Source organism: Mytilus trossulus, chromosome 4 (genome assembly GCF_036588685.1).
Source record: "Mytilus trossulus isolate FHL-02 chromosome 4, PNRI_Mtr1.1.1.hap1, whole genome shotgun sequence".
Classification (NCBI taxonomy): Eukaryota; Metazoa; Mollusca; class Bivalvia; order Mytilida; family Mytilidae; genus Mytilus; species Mytilus trossulus.
In genome coordinates this window covers 38,547,611-38,565,332 of record NC_086376.1, presented here as the reverse complement: position 1 = coordinate 38,565,332, position 17,722 = coordinate 38,547,611, and the positions used below count along the sequence as shown (strand labels likewise).

The window sequence follows — 17,722 nt, the reverse complement described above, 5'->3', positions numbered from 1 at the left end:
TAAAATGTTTTGATAGAAAACATTTCAACTGTAGATTGAAAAGTTTCTTGTAATATGCATTTTGTTCATTTTGTTAGAATCTAAACCTACATTGCGTTAAAATTCGATAAACATCTTAGTTTTTTTTTCTTCATATTCAGTAATTATCTCCATAAAAGAGGGACGAAAGACACCAAAGAAACAGTCAAACTCGTAAATCTAAAACAAACTGACAACGCCATGGCTAAAAATGAAAAAGACAAACAGAAAGACAATAGTACACATGACACAACATAGAAAACTAAAGAATAAACAACACGAACCCCACCAAAAACTAGGGGTGATCTCAGGTGCTCCGGAAGGGTAAGCAGATCCTGCTCCACATGCGGCACCCGTCGTGTTGCTTATGTGATTACAAATAAATTGCGAAATTACGATCGTTAACCTTTTTAATTTAGATTCTATTGTTTAATCAGACTTATTTTGTATATAATTGAAAATAAATTGGCTCGTTATCAAAAATCAATATTTTTTGGTGTGTAGCGTTAACCAGCGCTTAACAACCTGGGAATTGTCTTCATTAACACGCATTTTGTCAGCTGAACAATGCCAAATTGTCTCGACCATTCATACGGCAAAATCCTTGGAATGACCATCAATAAATCCATAACAGGAACTTAGATATTGTCAATTGTAGAAAGAAAATAAATAACAGCACCAGTGTACGTTAGCATTTATTGAAGATAGTTGTGTTATAACTTAATAGAACTAGTTTATAATTAAAACCCCGATGTGTTTCTTGTGATACAGACCATGAAGAATTCATACTTACACATTTGCATGTTGCCATTATTTTGAAAGTGCCTTTAGTTGATTGTGCGTGTATTCCACCTTTATAATTTGATGAATTCTTGTTTTTGAATGACCAATTCAAAATTCTTTTTTTTTATATAGAATTAACAAATAAAGAGCCATAAAAATAAAATCGCCAAAAAAAATCTTCTTGACTGTGTGCACACCACATGTTTGGTCAGTTTAAACTTTAAACGGTTGGAGATGAACATTATGAAGATTAATATTTATTACAAATACGTTTATTACAGTAAAGACGGTCCAATGTACAGCTGGTGTTACAATTGAATATTTTTAGTCATTGGACTTATCACAAGTAAGACAATGGTCGATGTTCCGGTGATGGCAAGAAAAACACAAAAGCTTAATCTGTCTACTACTCTCGCTACTTCCTGCCATTCATGGATAGCTCTTCTTTCATTTATTGAATTATCATGAATATGCATGACTTGTTTAAAGTATGTCAGAAGTTCTTTATCAAAGGTAGATTTATAAACGTTAGTGTTATTTATATTCACATTTTGATTCATGACGTCTGTTAATGTTTCGTTGGTGACGTCATTTAAATCAACGTGATTTATATTTGTGTGGCCATGGCGACCTATGTCATTTTGGATTAAAGCATCGCTTTCATGAGATGGGTACATAAAGTTGCGTTCTGGAGTATAGTTTGTTGCATGACTAAAATTCATTTGATTGTCCAAACGGATATTCATACAAAGTATTTTAGCAGTAAGCCTCGCAAATGTCTTGATAACTGAAGGTGGACCTTTAGCAAGTGCTCCTCGATGATGAATATTTAACACAAACACAGAGAATACAACCGACAATCCACTCATTGACATAATCACAGTAAGGTATATTCCTGGAAAACAAAGTAAGATTTATTTGGTTAGTTAAGACCACAAAGCAAAGCAGAGCATCAAAGTTCAAAGCCAGTAACTCACAGGTGGTGTTACGTCTTTGAAATTGTATATCTTTCTATTTTCATTGTGTTTTATTTGACCTTTTACTAAACATACATGTGATTGATTATGTTGTAATATATTCAATTAAGTCTATCTTTCACTAACTATCAATCAGGTGTTTTGTAATAGCAAAGCCATTATCGATAGAAATTTCTGAAAGCCAAATTGTAAACCTCACATGGTAATCTAATAATGTTAACAGTTCGCCATTTCTTTTAAAAATTGATATGCACAAACATATATCACAACACGAGGAAAACTTATCATTGACATGACTTACAAAACTTTCCATTAAAGAATGGCCATCATGTATTGGTACTGACTGATGTATCTTATCAGAAAAACAAATAAAGACATTGCTTACCTATTAGCGGTATATATTCGGAAGTAGGTGGCATATTTTCCGCAATTAAAAGCATGAAGACGGAAAACGCCAATAGTACAGTCAATCCTAGGGTAACCTTTTCCCCTGATTCGGGAGGCAGCAGAAACCCTGTTAATGTCAACAGTGACAACAACACACATGGAATAATAACATTAAACGCATAATATAATACACGTCTTCGTAGGTGTAGATAAAACGTAACATCAGGAAATGGTTCTGGACAACACGGATATACTTTAACATTACGTACTGCTTTAGTATCTATCAATGTCCATTCGCCATTGTCAACGTAATTAGTAAGATCTACGTCCAAAGTCCGATTAGTAACATCTACTTGAAATCCATCATAGGCCCATGAACCAAGTTTTAATGTGCATATCTGGTCATCAAAAGGAAAATACGTGATATCCATTTTACATGAACTACGCATGCGTACAATTGGTGGCCAGAAAACATTGCCATCACTTCCCACCATTGCTAAACTTTTCATATAACCTTTGCTATGACTGTCAACACTGGAAAAGATAACATGCTGCATTAGTCTTAACTATTTATTATGCATTAAATACGGTACATAAGCAACGTGTCTTGGCATGCAAAATGTAAAATAACCAAAAAACAAGAAAATTGAAACAGAAAGTCCCCAATCAAACAAATGAATAAACCAAACGTGAATAAAAAAAAATCAGTCGTGACATTTGTTGAACTGTTTTAGGGTTAATACCCTAAATCATAACAAAATGTGTAACTGTTTGTCAAAGCTTAGCGTATTTGGAATCGTTTGAGTTTGTGTTCTGTGTTTAGATTTTTTTATAAGGTTCATTAAATATGAAATATTGCAAAAATGAAATGAAACTACAGTATAAGTACTGAACTTAAAATAACTAGTACAACCGTATATTTTAAAGAATATTTATTAAAACAAAACTTTGAAAAAAAATACAGTTTTGGTTGTTTGCTCCGTACATTAAAACTGATCCAGCACGAACGACTAAATCAAAACAATATAAAATTTACAGTCACCATCACGAGTTGGTTAAAAACGTGACTGGTACCATATTTCTATGTCTAATCTCACAAGCATCATATGTCTGTGGATTTAGATCTCCAGAAACCAGTATTACAGTCCAATCTGTATGTTTATCATGTGTTCTATTACAAATCGCAACAATTATATTAAGCAAATATTTGGATGGATGATGTTTGATTCACAGCAGGAGAAGCGGACGTATCATTGGAACTGCTCATGGAGTGATTTTGTTTGACCAAAACAAAATAAATACGTTCAAATCACATTTGTTTATACATATTGGGCTCATTATGTTACAATATTAAAAAAAACCAAAGCTGAAAACCATTCTGATATCAAGACAAGGTTTTCATCCATTTACCAGTCCTAATCAACAACAAGTACAATATTCCCATAAGGTGGGATGAAACAACCAAAAACTCACCTATTGTACAAAATAATATCAGGCAGCCATATTAAGTCACATGGTATTCGAAGTATTTTGATGTGTTTGAATTCAGTATCGTTATCCCATCTTAGTTTATGGTCCAACCATTCCTGGAAAAACATAAGAACATTAAACTAATTTTTTTTTAGTATTTATTACCGCCTTTACATTTCTGTAGTCAGTTTTTACCCATTCTAATAAGATGACTTTTAGAATGTATCAGTTTAAAGTCGATCTTACCTTCCATTGTATTAATCAATAGGTTTGACACGAAGAATGATTTGTTTGGTACTTGTTATGCAGACTAGAGACTGATACAAGGCTTACTGTGATTTATTTGAATGATTCTGTAGACACATGAGGATGTAATTTGATGCTATTTAATCTTAACCTGGAACTCAATATATTAACTGGCGTTATTTATTTAGACATCGTTTTAAAGAGACAATCCTGAAAATATATGCAAGTTTCCGCCATTTTTCATTTTGCTGCTAATTAGGTCTTACTATGTTTAAACAGAAGATATATAGGAACATTAAAGACAACAAAAAGTCCTAAAAACAAAACACTCATTAAACCTAAGCATTATTTACATGACCCCACTTACAACTTGGATAATCTTAAGAGAGATTGTATATATTATTAACACTTAATGTTTTTTTTCCTTATTTTCTTTTTCAGACAAGTAGTTATACAACTATAACTTCAAGTGTATGGGAAAATCAGTGTTATTTTGTTTGTTTCATTTTTGCAACCAGGTTCAACCCACCACTTTTATTCCCCTTTAAAAGTGTCCTGTACCAAGTCAGGAAGATGGCCATTGTTATATTATTGTTTGTTTATGTGTGTGTTGCATTTTAACGTTAGTCGTTTGTGTTTTCTCTTATTTTTGAGATATTGAGATAAGACGTGGCACAGTACTTGTCTATCCCAGAGTCATGTATTTGGTTTTCATGTTATATTTGTTATTCTCGTGGTGTTTTGTCTGATGCTTGGTCCGTTTCTGTGTGTGTTACGTTTCGGTGTTATGTCGTTGTTCTCTTATATTTAATGTGTTTCCCTAGGTTTTAGTTTGGTATCCCGATTTTGTTTTTTTGTCCATGGATTTATGATTTTTGAACAGCGGTATACTACTGTTGCCTTTATTTGCATGTCCCTTCTTTTTACCATCGAAAATGACGTACGGAATAAGACGGATAATGGCGGATTAACAATTAAATGAGCAACGCTCCTGCCTAAGATGGAGCATGATCTGCGCACCCTTCTGCATCATCATTATTTGAAGTGGAATCTGTGTTGCTCTTTTTTGAATTTATATATAGTGTTTTGTATACTGTGGTTTGTCTTTTGATAATTTTTTTAAATAAAGTTGAAGGTTTATTTAAGACTAAGAATTTTCATCCTCTTTAATATCATTCGACTCTGTTTCATAGTTATTTTTTTTTTAAATGTTCTGTTATCATTACATCGTTTTAGTTTTGTCTTATCTATTATGTTTGTTTAAAAACATCCTTGTTCTCCCGGAACACAAGTCATTAATATGCATCAAGCAGTTGTTTTAGCTGGTCCGATCGATTGAATGCGTTTGATTTTGTGAGTTTTTATGAATTTACACTTCAATGGAGTTCGGTATTCTTATTTCACTCTTTTATTCAAAAATTGAACATACACATCTTGTGTAAAATAAAACCTTCGCTATACAATGAAACATACATAATTTATATCAAAACACCTCATTCATAGAGTAAACATTCAAATCATCAATTAGAATTAAGCATATAGCAGCAGTATTACAATGTTCTTTATACAATATTAATACATTTTAGAAATTGTATACGAAATCAATAACATAAGTGTCTCTTGCAACATGTATGTATTCCTAGTTTAGAAGCACATGCTGGTGCTATTACAAATAAACCATAGAATAAAATGAAGTAAAACAATGATAAGTTTATATCAGCGCTTTTATCGATACTACTAAAGAGAACAACCATGTTATTTCAAATACAAAATAATATCAGCTCTTCCATAGCAACATATTTTCGTCTGTAAAAGTTCTATGAAAAACCACTTTATAATATTTTTAACAATGCATTTGAACTTTTTCTATAAAAAATCTTGCGAGCCGATTTTATTAACCTGCATCATTAATTTAGAAAAAGACATGCTATTTAAAGAGTTTTCTAATATATGGAACAACATCCCTCATGCGCCTCGAAATGAGGAAATCAAAAGTCACTTCTAAAGAAAAAATCTCAGTGTAGTGATATTGGACATGTTTCTATTTCTAACAAATGACTGAACTTTATTATTTGTGGCGATTAGGAAAGTAGAGGAACATAGAATAAATGTGTAAAAACTATGGAGCTATTGAATGTGTTCAAAGTATTAAATTTTCAAATAACGTATTATGTTAAAAAGGGGATATTTTACCACAAAGAGCCGCATCACCAAAGGATGTTCGGGGTTTGCTAATTTATGGAAAAGTAACTCACTTCGTACCCCGAAAATTTAACCACATTTGTGAAAATGTTACAGCTTCGAAACGAGCTATCATACATATCAAAGTTTACGATATGGACTGAGCTAGAGGAAAAAACGTTACCATTACCGCCTATATAAAAACAATTAAAGATTTTAACCCATATAAGGATATTGAATTCTTAGAATAAACAGGTTTACCATCCATTTACTTCAATGGTCATATTACTTATAATTACCAACACATTGGTTAATAAAAAAGATATGATTGTTTTTTGTATAAAGTACTTGCCTAGTCCACGCAACAATCTTATTTTTTATTTGAAAAATGCGATTACTACAGTTCTTGCTTTTATTTACACTTTTTCGTTTTGTCTTGCCGTACTAATACGATTTGAATATCTGTAAATCGATTTAGTTTGTGTATTATATATGATTATTTTTAACTTTCGTTGTGTGTTTCTATAGGTAATGGTTCAGGTTTGATATACACTTGACGATTTATATTTGTATATTTTTTCTAATCGTGAAAGTTGCGAAAGTGAATTAATCAAAAGTAAGCTTATTTACAGAATTTACTCACCTGATCTAGCCAAATATTTGTTGTAAGTACTTGATTCTTTTCATCCTACAAATAAAAAAAAACAAGGTAAACCATGAAAACGTTAAATAACTCAATTGCTGAACTCCCTCGAAAATTTAGAACCAAAATACCATAATCAATTGGCAAAAAAGCCCATACATTTCAAACGAATGGATAACAACCATTCCTTACATGGTAAAGACATTTTCGTACATGTATGTACAAAATTGAGGATAATAATAATAATACTTTATTTCAAAAGCAAGATAAATATATGCCTACAACGTGATATAAAAACTATAACAGCTTCAAACGATATAATTCCTTGATACACATTTGTTTTTGTACTAGACGATGTCTACTGGTGTCCTGTTAAATTGATGACCTTTCCTTGAACATAATATCAACAACGTTAAACCACAGACAGCATGCTATTAAAACAAATATCGCATTACTTAAATCTCCATACTTATAGAACTAAATTAATACTATGAACTCTAAATTACCCTTCATTACTGCCTTACAATGAGTGGATATGAACATTAGTGACCATACAACCTGGCATAATGGTTATTTAGTCCCTAATAATCAAACCACCGAACCATTCTGGTATACTTTATTTACTATATGATACAATTAGCTTCCTGTCCTGTATCGAGACCTGCTGCTTCAAAACACAATTCTATAATTTCAAGAAAAATTAAGGGAAAGAAAAAAACAACACTGTTTTGAAGTTGTTCAACTTTCTACTATTACCTCTAGTCTAAGAAGTAATTTCAACCTTTAGGAGTTTGTGAGATTTGTTTTAAATAGGGAAACTTGTATTGGGGGCTGTTACCTAAATGCACTGCATAATCTTTTCTTAATGTAAATATACGTATGGCTTAAGATTGTATGCATTGTTTTTGCATATTAATAAACTTCTAAAGTAAACAAATAATCTTTCTATTACTGTTTACGAAACCATACGAATCACATTCAGTTAGAAACCGGTTTGTTTATCTATGTCGTCTTGGGACAGAAAATTGTAAAACGTCAAATAACAAAATTCCGAACTCCATTGAAAATTAAATGGCATAGTCAAAAGCTCAAACAAATGGATAACAACTGTCATATTCTTGACTTGGTACAAGCAATTTATATACCAGAAAAGGGTGGATTAAACCTGTTTTTTATAGCTAAATGAGCAGTATTGTTGTTCTAGTTCGTTATTCTTTTAAGATGATTAGCCGAAAACTATGTTGAACCCGGATTTTACATGATCTAAATAAAGAAGATGTGGTAAAATTGCCAATGAAAAACATCTCCCCCAGAGATCAAAATGATACAGAAATTAACAACGTACAGCTTTCAACAATAAGCAAAGCCCTTACTGCATAGTTAGCTATAAAAGGCTCCGATATGATAATGTAAAACAATTAAAATAATTGAAAAAAAAGAGACTTTACAGTATTTTTCAGCAGGACGGGCCGTAGCAACATGGACCAGAGATGGGTCCGATTACTTTCAATGTAGTTGATTAAATTACAATTACTTTGTCTTTTGTACGATTAAATTAAATTAACGATTACATCATTGCTGAAAGTGTCTGATTACATTAATAATTACATTGGCAAAGTAAACATGATTACATATGATTATAATGAATTTAAAAAAAATAAATGTTTAATATACATTGTAACTATATCATTTTTAGAAAGGATTTTGTTTGTTATATTATCAAATGTTAACTGCAAAATTCAACTATTGAATAAACCACAAAAGTTCACTGTACATACATACACGAACATTGTGTCACTGGTTATGAATAAAGGCAACAGTAGTATACCGCTGTTCAAAACTCATAAATTCATGGACAAAAAACAAAATCGGGGTAACAAACTAAAACCGAGGGAAACGCATTAAATATAAGAGGAGAACAACGACACAACACCGAAACGCAACACGCACAGAAACGGACCAAGCATCAGACAAAACACCACGAGAATAACAAATATAACATAAAAAACAAATACATGAATTTGGGATAGACAAGTACCGTGCTACGTCTTATCTCAATATCTCAAAAATAAGACCCATTAAACGTTATCATCATTGATCTCTGAATTATTTTGACTTCAATTGAATATAACAACATTGCAAATATGTTTAGTATGTGCTTTCTTGTAATTTTCAACATATTGAAGTTACGAAGTAGTATGTAGATGTAGATGTAGAACTTTATAAAAGTACGCTGTTTGTCTTCTAACCTATTCCAGACTTTATATGTATTTCAACGTGTAGGTTATGGAGGTTAAAATATGAGGAAATAAAGTTACCAATTAAAAACTATGTAACATTTTAATGGAATTGTGATTCACATTGTAAACAAAATACAAGTACTAAAATCATTGCATTTTACATGTCCAGTCCAAATACATACAGAAATTTGCTTTTTAAACCAGATATGTGTCCAACTTTTGATTTAGTTTGTGCTGACTAGATAATTTTTCACTTGTCTAATTAATCTTTTATTTTATATATATTGTCCTACAGCTATACTCATTTGGTAATTGCAATAAAAACAAACATTTATTGTCTTCCTACCTTTCAATTCAAAGTTGTCAAAACTCACAAGATTAGCAAAAGATTATAATTCAGGGTTAGAGAAAAGTATAACTTTAAAATAACAGTTATCATCAAATAGATATATGTACATATTCAAATTGTGAATATATGCACAATATCTTTTAATAAGGAAGACATATTATTGTATTGTATGTCTCAATACTGTAACAGTTTATTTTTTTACAGAAGTAAACAAAACAATTAACATGCTTTATAAAGTAAACCAAACTATCTTAACATGTTGAATAATTATTAAAGAAGAATAACAAAAAGGTTCATTTATTGAAAATAAACACAGTTTAAGATTTTTTTCACATTGTAATCAGATTGTAATCATAAAGTAATCAGGATTACAGGGTATTTTCAGAAGTAATTGATTAAATTAAATTACATGTAATCAGAGTTTTTGCTGATTAATGACAACAATGATTACTTGAAAAATTGTAATCAATTACAGCTGATTAACAATTACAATTACAATTACCTCAAGTCTGACATGGACAGAGCTACATTTGTAATACTTTTATAATGTTAATACAAATTATAATCGGGATGATAAGTATTTTTAAAAAGGCAAACCTTGGTAATTGCAAGTGCGTAATAAACATAATTGTATCAGAGTTACGAAAAATACGGGACCGTTCAAAATTTATCTGAGGCCAAAAAACAAATTGGGCGAATTAATTATATTACTATGTATTATTTTTATTACTTTATATGTCTTACTATAAAGTTGATCATTTTGTTAGCCAAACGCTCATACCGTTTGAAAAAGGAAACTCGAGTGACGCTCGAATCAAGAAATTTAAAAGGCAAAATAAAATATTAATTTGAAGACCAATGGGAGAATACAGTTCTGAACAATTCCTGAGAAACAGAATTCTTAATATGTCGAACAATTTAAAGAGACTTCTCTGAAATATGAAATATGATTGTTGTCATCCATTTAAAAAGAAATTCAGATTCCAAGATTATCCTGTTTTTAATCTCTATTACCTTTTGTTTTAAATAATTATGGATACATGAAACTGTCACGATATATCAATTCATTTACAAAATTGAGAATATAAATAGAGAACGAATCAAAGAGACTGTAACCCGAGTAAAGAGCAGTAAACAGTCGAAGGCCACCAATGTGTCGTCAACACAGCAAGAAAATCCTGCACCTGAAGGCGTGCCTCATCTGGCCATAAATAAAAAGACTACTATGACTTCAATAAAAATGTACACCCAAGTAATCTCCAAAACATATAAATGAACTAAAATTAAAAAACATACAAGACTAGCAAAAGTCAGAGGCTTATCAAAACAAATCCTTTTTCTTCAATATAATTAATCAGAATAAAAAAGCAGAATATACTTTGATGGATGCTTTTTCACTTTGTTTATGGGCAATTACACAGTGAACAAAATAAATATATTAATGGCGTTCATTAGCATTGAACCGGAATAGGACAACATAATTAGCCTTTAATAACGCAAATGTTTCCGGAAACTCTCTAAATCAAATGAACAGTAAATTTACATTTCACATTAGAATAATTGCAAGTGAGAACATAATGTCATTATGTAACAAAGATAAGTTAGTTTGCAGACGACACATATTTTTCCTGACGCATATTACAGACTCATAAAAGACAGCTGTTATTCATAAACAGACAATTGATTCTTATATCAATGTTTTGCAGTAATTAGGATCATTTGGAAGTTTACTCGCAGAATATATAAAATTATGTATGTTATAAATTGACTAATTTGTTATAAAACTATTTCATGAGTATATTTTTCTTTAAAAATCAAATCGGTATTTTAAACTGGTTTAGTATCTTGCCTACTTCTAAGGAATATCCTATGGAATTTTGAAATAAATTATTGAAATAGAATGATTTAATTTTTTTAGCGTAAAATCTCTTTTGATGTTGTAAATAGTTTATTTAATGGTTAAGTTGGTGTTATTTCAACACTCTCTCCTCTCTACATTACACTCTTACTGATTTCTATCAAACAAACGTTTTTATGATTCAATCAAATTGTTTTTGGAAAATTCAAACAAAAGCGTATTTCCTTCAATTGACAGCAAGTCTGGGTTTGTAATGAAAATAACGATTTGCAAGTTTTTCTAGAACTGTGATGGGGTTATTAAACTGTTAACTTACTCCAGGACAACATTTCTATATAAGGTTTGGAATCAAAGACTATCGACTTGGTAGTAGGTATTTCAACTGCTTGTCGATATGATCATCTCATTACACTTCAAATAAGCATTCTAGAATATTTACCCTTTTCCTTAAAGAAAGCTTTTGAAGATATGCAGCACATCAATATGCAATTTTTTTTTCCAAAGGCCATTCGATCTATTTTATTTATTAGACAACATTATATTGAACATAATTGTGTATGAGTGTCGTGAAAAAGGTCAAACAGTCATCATAAGCGCGTAATTAATTCGATTCATTCAAAGAGTTTTTCACTTGTTTACGCCTCATAAAATTATTCATTATTGTGTTATTGTTTAAAACAAATAATACCAACAATTAAAACTAGTTAATTCTAGTAATTTCAAAGTTTGAAAAAGAGAGCTAAAAATGCATTTACTAGAAGCATTTGAGTTTAAAGTACACATGACGATTTTTTTAGAAGTTTCTATAAAAAAAATGGTTCAGAAGATACTGTAAGCTGAAGTTTTATAATGATATAATTGTTTAATAGTTTAAATCTGTAAATCTGTAGTTTAAAAACATGGCTGTGGAATTTAATTTATAAACGAGATAGAATTTTTATAATTTTTGCAACCATCTTTTTTTTATATAAATCTCGTTAAATCATAAGTTCGTACCCGTGTTCATAATTAGAGATAAACTAATTAATGAATGTGTGGCAGAATCTAAATACAAATTGAAGGTGGTATAAAGTCCTACTATTGTTAATTTTCTTGTTGTTTGTTAGTTAAGGGTATTAGTTTCATTTGTTATCGTCACACTTCTAACTTTTTAATTTTAAAGATACATTTATCCAACTGTGTGTACATATAGATAAGATAAACTTACCACATCTAAGACTTGTGTTAGTGATATGCCTAATCTAATGATAACTGGTGTTGTAGCCTGGTACACGGGCCGTGATGATCGGTCGTAATTACGTAGAAGTCTATATAATAATCTTTGTTCTTCGGTCATATCCTCGGGTGCTATCTGGTTCTGTTTTAAAAAGTAGCTATTGGCGTACATGTCATCAGCTGTTAAAATAGATAAATATAAGTGTACTAAGATTTTATAATGATTAACTTGACTTTAATAGGAATACCCTGTTTACATTGTAACTTATTAAAAAAATGTGGTTTTTTATATGGATACTCTGATATCTTCTCGATCAATAGATCTAGATAACATACAGGTTTTTATAACTATAATCTGAATAAATACAATGAAGGAAAACCGTTAAAATATGTTTTTTTTCTAAAGTAATTTTGACTTTTGAGGCAGTGCATTTGTAAAACGTCAATAACTATTTTTCTTTATACATGAAAGTAACACTTATATCAAACTCTTGTTTTTGGAAAAAAGATGAGACAAGATAAGATAAGATAAAACAGTTCTTTGTAAATGGTTTATATCAATTTTAATAATATTTTTTTATAATCAAAAGCATAGCATTTTTTCGACGACGAGGGGAAATATAATGTATATATTCGATGTGTTTCATTAAAAACTTATTGTTATAAAAAAAACCAACAACAAACAAATTGATACGTTGATATGAAACTGAGGTAAATTTTCGAACAGCAAGTGCAAAGATGATCTAAATCATATCCATTTTTGAAATGTATAATTTTCCACAATTCGTTGTTGTTTTTCATCGACAATAAACATCAATAAATCTATTTAATATTGACAGGAAGCAGGCATAAAAACAAATGCTAGTTTCAGATAGTAAGAAAGAAGAAAAAATACAACTGCAGAACGAATAAAAACAAAAACTGGAACATGATATAGTATATAATTATTATTGCAGCGTTTATGAAGTAAGTCATTTTAAAACTTTTATCTTTTTATGGTTCTGGTAATTAAAAACCGATTAATCAAATCCCTTTGTTTGCAATTGTCTGGCATATCTACATAAACGACAGGAATTATGTAAGAATATGAAATAGTTTGTCAGTATTAAAGCCGAGGTGTTCCTACGACAATGCATAATTAAGTTTGTCAATAAAATGATGCTCTATATTTCTAGTCCCATTATCCAAATGGGCAGATTTTTCATAAATACAGTAAGTCTCATTTTACTCGCAATTTTTGAAATCTGGAAAAATACCTATACAAGTCATCTTTTATAACCGAATCGATGAAAATAGGGCAAAAAAGATAATTTTGAAGATTGAAAAACTATAATATAAAGAAATTACAATATCAAAGGATTTAATAATGTCACTTGCATTTGACATATGTTGTTATAAAAGGTACCAGAATTATAATATAGTACGCCAAACGCACGTTTCGTCTACGTAAGACTCATCAGTGACGCTCATAACAAAATATTTATAAACCCAGACAGTTGAAGAGCATTGAGAATCCAAAATCCATAAAAGTTGTGCCAAATACGGCTGTGGTAATCTATGCCCGGGATAATTTTTTTTTAGATTTAACATTATTAATACATATTTGTTACAACTATTCTGTAGTACATCGTAAATACATTGACGTGCAATTGCATATATTCCAAATGAAATCTTAATAATAAATGTAATTGTTATTGTTATTGTAAGGTCTCCAAAATGCCTCAAATTTCAAATAACAAGTCTTTTTTCTGTTTCATATTAAAATTGTCGACGATATACATAGCTTTCTGTAAGTATTACAATAATGAACATTCCATATTTACGTAGCAACGTTCTATAATAAAACTAAATATTTTCTGGCAGATACCTACATATTGATACAATGTAAATCACACTTCGCGTTTCAGGATTGAAAGTCAGTATCAATTTAATATATAATTATATTTTTATATATTTAAGTATTAGTTCAGTAAATAGCTTATTGATGTAATATATTATTATTTAAAGATGTTTGTCAAGTGTCAACGTCGACAATTTATATTTGTAATTTTGTGTGTTTTATATATATAGCGATGTTGTACACTTTGTTATATATTATATCTTGTTGTGTACATAATCATATTACATAATCCATCGCCCTGTAAGATTAATCTTTGACTATTTATTCAGTCACTTTATATATTATATAGATATAAATATGTGTATCTTAATTTGTATAGCAATGAAACTGGATTACGAAACTTGAAACTAACAAAACACTTTATTTTGCTAGATATGTTCATAAAAAATCTGCATTTAACTTATATCATTAAAAATTGACATCTTTTTATCCGACGACCCCTTTTTACGTCGATATAAATATATTATTTTTTTACAGGTATTTTACATGTACGACGTAAGAATGAACTCATTTGTTTGTGGTTAATTCCTCCTTAGTTTATAACGTCTCATCGGTTAATATGCAGCTTTTTAATCTCTTTATGTCCTAGATATATTGAGTGATGTTTCATGGCATGAATTTCAACTTGTATTAAACAGACATGAGAAAATGTGTTATGATTGCCAATGAGTCAACTCTCCAATAAATTCACATTTTACAAAAGTAAACCGTTATTGGTCAAAGTACTACCCTCATCACGGAACCTTTATTCACACTGAACAGCAAGCTTTAAAGGACCCAAATATATGGCTAGTGTAAAACCATTCAAACAGGACAACCAACGGTATTTCACTTGTTTGACAATCGGATATATTTCCATTATAACATCCCCAATGTGTGAGCAAAATAAAAAGATATAATAGGTAAAAATGTAAGGAAATTAGGAACAGCAGTGAACTAAAGACAACGATAGTATATCAGCAATTATTCTAAGCACAATCGACTTTTTTAGGAACAGTTTAATTTCGTTTTTATTATACTTTTTATTAATCATGCTACTTTAAGATAATTAAATTTCTAGGTGTCGATATTATAACACGTCAATAAAAATAGAGCTACAGAACAGAATATAAAATATTTATACATAGATGTATGCAACAAATATAAATGTCAGTTCTTTCCTTTTTAGCTTCCATTTGGTTATTTATGTTTCATGGTGTGTCCCAAAATAGTTACAAAAGGCCAAATCTTGGCTTAAAACGGAAATATAACGTAAATGCGAGACACGTTTTGATAGATTGATCACGAAACACACTTTATAACCTGAATAGTCTAACATAATTTCAATCATATACATATAATGATATTTTCAACTGTCAGCCATTTATTGAAAATCGTTCTACGACAACCAGACAGCAAATATAAATTACAAGGAAAACTTAAAGATATCTATACCTCAGATCAACATATCGTCTTCATCATGAAAACGTCTATACAATATACAAATCTCTGTATTGCTCGGAATTCTATAAGTACTGAATAAATTAAACAGATGCAATCAGGGATAAACCTTTAGCATAACAACAAATGTTTTATTGTTTGGTTTCGTCAAGGTCTTCAACGTTTTTTTGTATTCATAAAATAGAAACGTAAACATTAATATACTTCAGACTACAATCTATATAAAACGGGATGAATTTAAATTTTACAATTGTCAACTTCCCATTTCTCAGCTGCTATACCATTAAAGATTCCAATAGTTCTGCATCAGATGCGCATTCAATCCTCTTCTCCAAAGTAGAGCGTTACAAGTCTCAATTAATAAATTGCGCTGGTTTATATTCACATATTCTGACTTCATTAACAAGAAGTTTCTTTCAAAGAGTTATTAAGAATAATGATTGAATCAGCACTGCATACATTTTACGGTCACCATCACAAATGGCTAAACAACACGATGTGTCGGTTCTTTACTCACTAGCGCCCTAGTGACGTGTGTGTGTGGTCTTTAATCTTTTATATACTAAAGTTGGCAGCTATAAAGTATAAATCCCGAATGTAACATTTTGACGTATTTCAATATATATATAAATATATACATCGAAGTAAGAAGATATGGTACGAGCTGTCAATGAGACAACTACCCATCTTAGTCATAATTTGTCAAAGTATACTATTAAATGGTATTTAACCATAAAAGTTTTATTGTTACACCGTAAGTGTAAATGAAATACAGACTTTTCTGACAATAAAGTCTATGACGTAAAATTATTTAATGTTTCGACAATATAACACAGAATTACCTCAAGATGTCACTATGACTGCTTATAAGAGCTAAAAATCGTTATTTGGATATACACTTTTTTTTAAAGCTAATCATGGCTTTAGTCTTACGTCAATCCATTAGGTGTAGATAATTACATGCATTTGCGTGTATATTTGGAACCCCAGAACCCTTTAATCATTGAACTTTTAATTGTTAATAATTTGTACAAGAAACAAAGGCACTAAATACATGGCAATCTTTTTAAAAATCATGAGTAGAAAAAAGAAAGAAATCAAAATGGTCGAATTGATATCAAACCATGTTAAGTCTAGATAACAGGTTACAGTATACTGCACAAGATATGCGTTTTACAATTATTGTCAAAATCTTTTAAGTGATTCCCGAGACCTAAATATTTGAAAAAAACCCATTACTATTAAAACGTTCAGGATGGCCGCAACTGGACTAGGAGCTTATCTTTGCATGAGAAAAGAGGGGCGAAAGATATATTTCTATATCTACAATAAGTTCTAAAAATAAAGTGCAAATTTAACTTGCTTCCTTTGTACTTCACTTATATAGTATCTTCTGGGGTATTAAATGCATTGGATCGTAATCATTGTAAGAAACCTCGACGATTCCGAAAAAAATCAAATAAAAATGTTTTATCTTAAACTTGGATTAGCTTTTATGTATTGCAGTTCACAATGATATACTACTAAATCAAGCGTTTTCCCAATGCTTTGCCAAAATCAAATTTATATATATTAAGGCAGTAGTATAGCAATTGTAGAATCTTAATACAAGATTTAACATTAATCATGTTGTAGTGAAAACTATCGAAAACTCAAGAAAGAACATGTGTCTTAAAAGCTTAAAGTTCTCCTTCTACCCATTATTACATCATCAATTCTTATATTTGATCAGCAGGTATAGTAGTAATGATTCTGGAAAATATTTGAACTTGATAAGATATTTTCTGCGTAGGCCTTCAAATACTGATCATGTTGATACTTTTCCCGTGGGAAACGTATACAACAACTAAATGAATTGTACCGCAAGGATTCAGGCCGACCTATTATTTTTTTATATGGTGAAGAGATATAAATAAGTGTCAGATGACCAAATCATTTCGTTCTTCTCTTTAATGATATGAAGCAATACTAATGCCCGCGTCACACTGTCCCGATTTTTACGCCGATGACAACAC

At 30.3% G+C, this 17,722-nt stretch overlaps 1 protein-coding gene across 1 annotated transcript in view; it reads right to left on the bottom strand.

Annotated features, from left to right (window-relative positions):
• Positions 1–772: 772 nt before the first annotated feature.
• The window catches only part of LOC134713908 (neuronal acetylcholine receptor subunit alpha-10-like), a 66,149-nt gene continuing 49,199 nt past the window's right edge, over positions 773–17,722 (bottom strand). The window contains exons 2-6 of the mRNA XM_063575186.1: positions 12,360–12,547; positions 6,706–6,750; positions 3,639–3,751; positions 2,164–2,699; positions 773–1,696 (exon numbers count right to left, since the gene is read on the bottom strand). Of these exons, the coding sequence (XP_063431256.1) occupies positions 1,110–1,696; positions 2,164–2,699; positions 3,639–3,751; positions 6,706–6,750; positions 12,360–12,547 (1,469 nt within the window). The 3' untranslated portion in view covers positions 773–1,109. The remainder of the gene's footprint in view (positions 1,697–2,163; positions 2,700–3,638; positions 3,752–6,705; positions 6,751–12,359; positions 12,548–17,722) is intronic.